This window comes from Apium graveolens, chromosome 10 (genome assembly GCF_009905375.1).
Source record: "Apium graveolens cultivar Ventura chromosome 10, ASM990537v1, whole genome shotgun sequence".
NCBI lineage: Eukaryota > Viridiplantae > Streptophyta > Magnoliopsida > Apiales > Apiaceae > Apium > Apium graveolens.
The window spans coordinates 99839788-99850864 of NC_133656.1; the positions used below are offsets into that span (position 1 = coordinate 99839788).

General features: G+C 32.3%; 1 protein-coding gene across 4 annotated transcripts; it reads left to right on the plus strand.

Moving 5' to 3' along the window:
- Positions 1–3985: 3985 nt before the first annotated feature.
- On the plus strand, positions 3986–8199 carry LOC141693376 (putative nucleoredoxin 1-2). Of its 4 annotated transcripts, none has more exons than XM_074498457.1 (5): positions 3986–4470; positions 5745–5859; positions 5968–6127; positions 6724–7236; positions 7477–8199. In XM_074498457.1, exons 4-5 carry the CDS (start codon positions 7189–7191, stop codon positions 7885–7887), a joined length of 459 nt encoding a protein of 152 aa, XP_074354558.1. In that variant the 5' UTR covers positions 3986–4470; positions 5745–5859; positions 5968–6127; positions 6724–7188; the 3' UTR covers positions 7888–8199. The 4 variants fall into 4 exon arrangements, with proteins under 4 accessions (XP_074354558.1, XP_074354559.1, XP_074354560.1 ...); XM_074498458.1 differs by having other exon boundaries at positions 5756–5859; XM_074498459.1 differs by having other exon boundaries at positions 5813–5859.
- Positions 8200–11077: the final 2878 nt, after the last annotated feature.

Below are 11077 nucleotides of genomic sequence, written 5' to 3' on the forward strand. Positions count from 1 at the left end.
GCTATGAGTTGTCTTTATAAATACTAATTAAGATTTCTAAGTTTAATCGTATGATATGAAATGAGAGCATGTAGAATTTTATCAAAGCTTTTGATCTTGTTTTATTAATTTTTCATTATTTTGACGATTTATCTGACTTGGAAATTATGTCTTTTTTTTGTTATATTTAGTATCTTACATGAATGATATCTAATTACTTGGAAATATTTTCTAATTACTTTGTAATATGCAAGGAAAAATGCTAATCAGAGACATGGGACGTGGTCGTGGACTTAGTGGAAGAACTTGTGTGATTTTACGAATACCTAGTCTACCTTCTCCACGTAATCAGAATACTCGTAAGATTACCAAAACCACTTGTAAGACCAATATAAAGACCCGGGCATGGAAATGACCTAGATCAAATTCCGATCACAAGTTTAGGGAAAAGAAAGCACGAACACCATGCCGCATCAGATTCCAAGTGGGACAGTAATTATTTATATATGTTTATTGTATAAATCTCATTCAACTTCAAAATGTATGTAAAAAATATGAATAAGATTAGCTCATAGATTATGAAGCTTTTGTGCTTACGACTGACTACATTAAAATTAATTTTATAGTATACACAATGATACAACAGTAAAGATATTGAATGCGACTATTCGTTCAAAATGGGCAGTTTGGGCATACACGTATATTGCCATTCTTGCACAAAATTCGAAATGGGCTGTAGAAGTTACCAAGAAGTTTGTTGTATGTTATTTTTATTTTTATAATTATGTACATTACGCACACCTAAGTTCTTTTTATTAATTAAGGCATTTGAAGATGCAAAAATCCGAAAAGGCTAAAGAGTGTTTTGAATTATATGTCAAAAAGAGTATTAAAAAATTGGTCAATCAATTCTCCCTCTCTCTCGATTAGAGTCGGCCGCCCCGTCTTTCTTTAACCCTAATCATCACACCCCCTTCTTCACCCTTTCTACCCATCTTCATCTCTATCTCCATCCTCTCTCTTCATCCATACAAAATTTTTATCATTTATTTTTAACTTTCTTTCAATAAATATCGGATTTTGTTCAAAAATTCGGTTCTTTTTTGTTTCGTTTAATTGAGTTATTATTTATGTGTCTGATTGTCTCACTTTGTGCGATGTGTCTCGCGTTATGCGATGTGTTGAAAATGGATTTCACGGTATATTGGAAGATCTGGATATCTTGCATCAACAACACTTTCGGTAGGTTTATAGCTGGTGTCCGGCAGGTAGATAGTTGGGGTGCTTTTGATACGGTAGTGAAAATCGCATGTGCTCACCTCTCACAAAATATTTTTGTTCATAACACAAAGGCCCTCTCAGTTTTTGCAATTGAGTCCTCTGAACATTGTACTATCCATGGAATTACTGTTTTCGGTGGAGATGCAGGCTGGATCGCTCGAGAAACCATTATCTTCATTTTTAATTTTCAGAATATTTTTATTCAGTTAGTTAAGCAATCCGGAAACAAACAGGTTAATTATTTAGTTCGTCTATTTATTTTTCAGCCTGGTTGCATGATCAATTAGGGGTTTTGTACCGATTGAGTTTTTTTCATGTTATTAATGAAATTTGCTATAAATTTGGCAAAAAAATAAATAAAAATTGGTCAATCAAGAAAAAGCGTTGTTCGAAGAAAATGTAGAGTTTTCCAAGAATGCTATAGACATTGGCATTTTCATCAGTATTTCACAATGACATAGAAGAATTATAAGCTAATTAATGATTATATGATTTTTATACTCTTCTGTGAAAGGATTTTCACATGGCCTACAACCTTAATTACCTATTATATTATAATTGAAAATGTGATCAAGAGATTCTCAAATTCATTTATATTTTTTTATCCCTATATAATGATAATAATTTTATTTTTCTAAACTTTTTTTACATAATTAGATGTGATTGGTGCACTACTTATCATTTTTTCTCCTTTTCTTTTCATTAAAAGCATTTCTTTGTGATTACATATTGTTTTTGTTTACATTTGAATTTAATTGTGGATTAGCAATTTATTTTATAGATTAGCAATTTATTTTATAGATTAAACAATTTATAGGAGTAAAGAATTGGTACTAAATACAACAATTTTTTTTCAACCACATTATGTAATTTATAAAAAAATATCTTAGTGCAAATATATTATATTATATAATTTCAAATAATATATTAGTGTTTTTCCAAAAAATAAAATGGTGTAATACAAAAATGATCAAAATAGACTATTTATGACCATTTTCAACAATATTTCTTATGAAGTTGGTCGGTTACATTGTGATCCGATATAATTGATGAAAATATTTCTTTGTTTGTCTATAAACATGAAAAAGACCAACAAACCAAAGTTGACACGGACCACCGTGACATCCTAGTCAACCTTGACACGTGGCACATACATGCCAAGTAGGAAAAACGGGGACCAAGCAAAGGTGAATTGTAGATTTAAAAGTAACCAAAAACTTGGTCGGTTATCAAACTTTATTAAACATTCACGTTGCTCCCATGTAAATGGGTGGGACCAATACTCAAGAAAATGAAAAAGTTATTTATTACCTTTTTGATCCGTAATGACCATTATCATAGATCGAAAAGTCATTTCCGACTCAGACTCATCCAATTTGACATATTTGGTCGTAAGTTAATATAGGTGAAATTAATACAAACAGGTATTTAGAAAGTACACAAGTGAGATATAGACATCATAAGTTATATTCTAATTAATGATTATATGATTTATAAGTTCTCCTCTAAAATGATTTTTCCATGGCCTCCAACCTTAATTTCCTATTATATTATAATCACAAAATATGCTCAAAAGATTATAAAATTCATTTATATTGTTTTTGGCCCTTTTTTTATTAAAAGCATTTATTTATGACCTATTGTTTCTCTTTTTCTTTTAATTACAAGTATTATTAGTGACTACATATTGTTTTTTATTACATTTGAACTTAGTTGTGGATTAGTTTTTTTTTTGAAGTTCGCTTCTTCCGGTTTTTCCATCATCCAAGTCATGTTCTACATTCTTGTTAAACTGCGCTTCTAATTCACTCTCACGATTATTTACCTTTGTACTTAATTCTTGCACATGTTGTTCACTAGAAACCTTAGTTGACATCGAAACCAACTATGTACATTTCCACTAGCCAGTTTGGTGTGTGGCTCTTTCCATCAAAATCGTCTGCATTTGTCCATCTCTGACTATAGCTTTTTCAACGTTGGAGCCATCTCCTCGTTGTTGGAAGCGTTACCTTCTGTGTTTATCGGGTTTCGTGGTGGTTCGCTGGTGGAAATGATGTAGGTCTGTAGAAATCCTTAGCAATTTTCCACAGACGGCGCCAATTGTTTTTACCAAATTTATGTGTGTTAATGCTAATAATATATTTATAAGTTTTTAATGAAAGAACTAGAATTATAACGTAATAAAAATAGCAACACTACACCATATAAGGCCTATCGCAACACCCTGTTTAAAGAATGTTACCTAATATGTTACCCTAGATATGGTACTAATCAGATAATCTAACATTGTGGTTTTTATGTTACCTAAGCCAAAAACCTGATGTTGCATTAGGTACAAAGTGTTGCAGCTTGGAACATTTTTGTCAAAGTGTTACTTTAGAGTATTAAAACATAATTTTAATATTTTTTAATATTAAATATTAATTTTAATTCATTTTTCAAGAATCTTAGCTGATATACTAATACAAATTTAATAAATGAGATATATGGTACACGGATATTTTTTATAACAAAAAAAATATAAAAATGTAACATACGAATTTATATAAAATATTAAAATATGTAAAAATTGTATAATTATTTGAATATTAATTATTACATAATTGTTGCAGTTTGGACCTGAACATATATCCAAATTTTGGACCTGGTAATTCGGAGAGAGAGGGAAATTTTGGGTAAAAAGCTGCCCAAATTTTTTGGACAAATTGAAAAATTTGACATCTCCCTCGTTACACATCTTTCTCAGTCCGCATCTCATTCTCTCTCAACACACACTCTCTCTGTTACCCATCTCTCTCAGCACGCTCTCTCTGTCTACTCTGTCGCTAATCTCTCTCTACCACTCTCTCTACCACTCTCTCTCGCTGCCATTTTCTGACCATAATCTTACTATCATTCTTATTGTAGTACATCTATTGACCCATCTCTGTCTCTCTCCAACTGCGTTGTCTCTCTCCCAACCCCGATTTCTCAGTCCCAGTTCTCACTGCCTCGCTCTTTGTTATTCACACCGACTATATAATTAGATCATTGAGTCTTCAAATTAATTGATTCAAAGCTACGGTCGTGCCTAATTTGAAAACTTCAAATTAGGGCTTCTTACAATTGGGATTTCAAATTTTTAGTTTAAATTAGGGCCTTCAACTAATTTTATGCCTTTGATTTCAGGTCTTCTTTGGTAGAATTGGAGCTTTGGAGTTTCAATTTTAGGTATTTTGATTATGATTTTTGGTATTTTTGGGCCTTTTTTAAATGTTGGATACATCAACATATATGTTTGATTTTAGAACACTGCTTATAAGAGACTAGTTGGTAATCCTTTGTCTGATGATGTAAAGTTTGCTTAATATTTTGATTTAAGGATTGCTTGTTTCTTTTTAATTTAAGAATATTTTTTGTTTTTTAATTTAAGTGTATGTGATCGGAACACCTGTGTCCTCTATGTCTTAATAGTCCCAATAAGGTTATAAGTAACATACATAATTGTATAAAAAAAGATTAAGCATGCGCTATTTACATTTCAGTTACACATGGTAATTTAGAGATCAATAATTTGTATATCAAAAATTCAAAATGATAGCAAACGATATCTGAAATGCTTGATGCTATCTTACCTTTTTAGAATATTTGATTGTAAGTGTTGCCTGTAATATAAGGTTTGTTTGAATCAAGATTGTTTTACTCAGAAGTTGTTCTTTTATTTTAGAAGTTGGTTTTGATGCAAATTGAATGTTTAGTCCTTTACGCTGTCTCTGTATTATTTCTCACATACTTGATGTTTTCTAAAATATGATATCTATGCAAATGACTACAAATATTGTGCGTTTAGTTGACTTCAGTTCTAACATTATATAGATAAACCAGTCAAGACCATCCCAAACAAATAAAAGAAAATGAGTTTATGCTAGTACAACTAGTAATGTTCCAGAAGCATCAAAACCTCATACAGAGATGCTCTGTGTGTGTGACCGCGAGAAACGAGCACGTAAGAATGCACTGCAGTTGCTTTCCGTTATATATCAACTAGAAGAAAGGGTAACAGAATATGATTCAGATAGATTATTACTATTTCTTCTGCTGGATGTAGCTCTTGAAGTTGAATGTTACCCACTTCAGAATAGGTTTTAATATGCAGGTTTGTGGCATTTCAGTATGCTAATAGTAGAAGTGTAGAGCAGTTATCAGAAGCCTACTGTTTCAGACTTCAGACTTAATAGAACAATGTAAATTCACGGATTTACTTTGAGAAACAGGGCATGTTGAATCATAATTTAGACGTGGTATATTTGTGTGTGCAGTGTGTAATATGGACGCCCTGGTGTGCATAACCTTGATTTGCATATTATTTACTGATCTTGTTTTGTATATTGAATTTAGACTTAATCAATCTCATGGCTGATGTTGTTGAGCAAGATGATTTTAATAAAATGAATGCCAGAAACATTTTTATGGTTTTTACACCAAACATGACTCGGGTATTTTAGCTCGATTTCAGGTATAAAAATTTAATTAAAAGTTTGGTGGTTCTGATTTATTAAGATTTGAGTTGCAGCAAATTCATTTATTCTTGATGTTCCTCAAGATTCCCCAAGCTCTCAGGTATATTCAATTAACTCGTTACTCGCGTCTTTTTTGATGTAATTGTGGTAATTGAAAAGTACGTACTTTAAAGATCACTTTTCTTACAAATGTTCTATAATTTTTCAGGGACCTTTTGCTCTCTGCCGAATAATAAAAAAGAATGAGCAAGGAATTAGCATGATCGAGATAAAATGCACACTACTAATGTTTAAAATTAGACGACTGGCTTGCTTAAATGTTTCAAACCTGACCCCTTACACTGCCATCTGCTGGATCCATCATATATGTTAGTTGCTTGTATTAGTTACTAGCTTGTTTTCAAAGACCCCCTGTTTGTTCTACTTCTAGTTTTGTTCTAGGGTCGTAATCTTTGTACTTGGATACTTCTGACTTCTATTGGAACCCTGAACCATTTTGTTGGTCTTAACACTGCTTCAATTGTTACTTAACTCAGGATTCAGCACATTAATAGTATTTGCAGAACATGCTCATTACATATATCTATACAATACATTATGTGATGTACCTTGATTGTGCAGAACATGCAAAACCTTCGAATAAAAAAAAATATTAACATTTTGTGATAACTGCCTTCTCTTCCATGCCCTGGACTTTTATCCCCTACTCTGATTTTACTTCCTGCCAAAATTTGCTCAAGACATTTGGATTTAAGTTTGTATACTGTATGTACATAGGTTGTGTTAAAAATGTTTGATATTTCGACAAAGAAAAAACTTTCTGTATGTGTTTGTGAAGTGCAATTTAGTCTTTAATTAATTATGATATCTATTTAAACTCTTCATCATTTTACCCTCCTGCATTCTCATCTGAATCCTGATTAATCAACAATTATCTTACCCTTGCATCTGTTAATAATTACAGGTACACATTCAGAGTCTTGAAGACAAGGTGGTCTCCCTACATTTCTTTGAAGAGGGTTCTTCCCCCTTCTTACCCTGGCCTCACCGCGGAACTCATGACAGCTTACGAGCAATTAGCCAAAACTAAGAACTTTGAGGTTGTGCTCTTCTATGTCTATGACACGGCAAGTACTCTTGGTTGTACAAATGAAGATACATTCTGGAACAAATTCAAGACAATGCCTTAGTTGGTGATCCCGTTTAAAGACCCGACCATTAAGAAGTTAAAGAGGATCTGCCACTATCCCGAAGATTTGGTAGGGCTGGCTCCAGATCCCGGACTTGTTATAGTTGGACCTCGAGGGGAATTCTGCGAACCATATGCTGCCGATGTTTTTATGAATTCTGGAATTCCAGCATACCCATTCAGTTGCAAAAAAAATGGTTGATTTGGTGGCTGGAAAAAGCAAAGAGTGTGAAGTTGGACATGCTATGGGATTCCAAAACTGTCCTCAGACGAAGAGATAAATCTGAGGCAAGTTCTTTCAACATTTAATGCATCTTTAAAACTGTCAGATTCTGTATCCTCTTGAAGTTTGTTCTCCGTTCTCTTTCGTTAATCTAGACAAGTTCCCTCTATTCTAAATTGGTATAAAATCCTGTTGCAACTTGCAATTTCCTTTATTTTTAGCGGTACACAACTTGTTTACAGTCCATCACTTGTTGCGATTATGTTGATCCTCTGAATGAACTTTTATCCGTTTTCTCTTTATAGGTTGAATTCTCCGAAGTTGTTGGGAAGAGAATTATACTTCTTATTGGGATTAGTTGGGTTCGAGTTGCTGCAGATTCCCTTTCAATTCTAAAGTCGAAGTATAGCATGTTGAAGGACACAGATGATGACTTTGAGGTAATCCAAATCTTCGACTTGAGTGAGCTAGCTTATTACAAGGAGCATGTTGCAGATCTACCATGGCTTGTACATCATTTAGGCTCACATCAGCTATCATTGTTACTTCCTGCTTCGAACCGTGCTCTGCTTATTGCCTTCAATCGCCATGGACAAGTTGTTAGGAGGGCAACTACTCCATGCTTTAAAGTCAGAGTAGATGCAACATTCCCCTTCTATGCTGCTGGTGATTTGGAAGAGGAGGTTTATAGTGAGCTGTACATACGCTTTAATTGATATTATTGGCAGGAGGATAATATTTTTCATGATTTAAGCACGGAGAGTGCATAATTGGGTGCTCGTCGAATAGGTGTATTTGGAATACCCCCTATTGGATGTCTTTCATCATAGAGGACACTACAAGGAGGAGTGCAAAGACAATGTGCAGAAAATTACAATGAACTAGACTTGTAATGTTTGTATTTAGTAGATTAAGAAGTTTGGGATGTATTAGATATAGTACATTTAATTGCACATCGGTTTTATGAAATTGTATTGTTGGATGGATCGTTTAGTTAATGAATTTGTTTTTGGGATTGCATAAATATTAACAACAAATTTTCATTTTTTTTATTAGCAAAATGTTACATTAGCTTTATAAAATGTTACAATAACAAAAAAATGGGACCCATATTCCATGTAATAACTGTGGGCCCTAATGTGGGTCTCACTTTTTTAAAAATATTTTAGAACTTTAAGATAACATAAAAAACAAGTTACAACTATCTCTCTTTCTGTTGCATTAGCAAGTTAAGGCAACATATAAACAAGTTAAAACACGATGTTGCCTTAGGCACCAAAGATGTTACCTTAGACCCCTAAGGTAACATGAAAAAACCTATCTTTAAGAAAATGTTACCTTAGCTTAAAAATGGGGCAAAAGCAACATATTTACCACCTAATATAACGTTTTTTTGGTGTTACAGTAGGCATTTTATGGTGTAGTGCAAGTAAAAAACACCACGATTTGGTGAGGCGGAAAATCCCGTAAAGGATCAAAACCGCAGGTGGGATTTGTAGCCCAGCCTAAAAGAGATCCACTATATCAAAATAACGTAGCTGAATTACAATGTAAGAAGTAGTGTATTTTTGTGTTCTACTAGAAGACTTGCTCTAGTCTATGTATTTTCTACTATTTATCCCCCTCTAATCTTCATGCCGTTGTCTCTCTTTTTTATTTGAATTGCCTTCTATCCTTTTGTTAGCTATTTTTTCTCTTCCCATCTCTCTTACCATCTTCCACCTTCTTCTCCACTTTTTTGATGCTTATCTCCTATTTTTCAGGTTTGTTATTGAATCCTTCTACACGTCTTTGGCTCTCTTCTTGTAGCTGTCTATGTCGACATGTCGCATGCAACTTCTAGTCGTCATGTCGTAGAAATACTTGATATAACAAATAGCAAGTACGTATCTTATTGTTTCCATGCGTACTACTGGAGCAAAATTTTCAGTTAAATTAATTTCTGGTTGCTGAGAAGTACCCCTTAGATACTAATCTTGCTTTGTGCTTTTGGACTGTTCCATCTTTATTATATTTTGTCTTATAGACCCACTTCAGTCCTATGACAACTTTATAGACTCCTAATTACTTTTGGCTGATAGCCAGGGCCACCATGTGTTAGATAGTTCAAGCATTCTTGTTTACATATGTAACAAATACATTTACATGATCATATAGATTTTTATGCACGAGAGCCATTATTATTAATGAGATTAGACCTAATAAAAAATTTAAGTTCATATTAAGCAGGGCATATATAGCTTATACAGATAATTAATCAGATAATTCCAATAAACATTATAAAGAATGCTTAGATTAGACTTCATGTGATTTTTTAAAACCTATAATGTACAGACCAGCTCTGATGAAAATTTGCAAGATATACCTGAACGACTTTGCAGCATCAACAATTCCACTAATGTACACATCAGATGGAAATATCTGGAAATGAAGAGCAGAAAATATTAGACAAAGGACAAAGTATAAGCACTTGTAGCTTAATGACATGCTTGATCTAAAGTTAGAGGATTGAGCAGATCACTGAAAACTGATCACGTCACAAATGGCTAGTACATGAACGAAAAAAATTAGTGTCAGAGAAATAAATGGAACAGTAGGTTTTTTATGCCTGTTTCAATATAGTAATTAGTGACTAATTAATCTATTAAACTATTCGCGTGAAACATGTACAAATATATTTTTTTCTTTGGTTCCTTTTGTTGTGTCATGTGTGTTTACTGCATACATATAATCACATACACAATTTACAATTCACGAAGAAAAATCCTTTCCCATTACCTAATTACTTTTTTGAGGATTACATAAGCCTCCTTATAGACTCCTAATTACTTTTGGCTGATAGCCAGGGCCACCATGTGTTAGATAGTTCAAGCATTCTTGTTTACATATGTAACAAATACATTTACATGATCATATAGATTTTTATGCACGAGAGCCATTATTATTAATGAGATTAGAGCTAATAAAAAATTTAAGTTGTTAATGTGCGTCGGCATGGAGACACACAAGAAAATCGATTTCGGTATTGTAAGAATCTCAAGATTTTTGAAAGATTGTGGAATATGGATACGAAGAACCATACATGTTATCTTACCATAATAACTAATACTTTGAAGGGAAATCCACTAACAGTTAAGAAGACTCTCTTTTTTGTATGGAGTAATTATCTAAAGGATTTCTATGATATATCAACATTAAAGCTAACATGAGAAACTCTAAGTCCTAGAAAGCTCAAGAAAACCAATAATGAGAATATACTAGTTTTGTGTTCATTTAATTATAAATATGTATATCCCATTAATATTTTATTAATGTGTAATATTAAAGTAGGTTAGTAAAATAGGAAATAAGTATATAAGTACATCTAAATAAACATGTAAATATATAGAAAGTACAACTAATTTATACAAAATTTAAATATGTTAATAATTAAATAAAAAATAAGTATACAAATGCATATAAATAAACATGCAATGCTTAGAAATACAACAATGACCCGCCATTTAATTGAACCAACACACTACTTTCCTATTCATTATTAAATAATTAAGTATCTGTCATGAGTTGCATACATGATAAAAAGGGTGTATATAGTAAATATGATGTAGTTATTTTCCTAGAATGAAAACTAATACGAACCCATTATATTTTCCTCTATTGCATGAAACTCTAAACCATTTTACAAAAATTCAATAATTACTATATAAGTATTCTTTAATAATCATTTACTTTTGGGTAAATAAATTAGAAAAATTATTTAGGTTAGATTTGAAAAAATATAGTCTTAAAACTGTAAATTTATTAGTTGGATTACATTTAATCAACAACCAATTTGAAAGAGATAAGACCACATATAGACTATATAAAACATTAGTGCGTTATCCTAATTACCTATATTTGCTAATT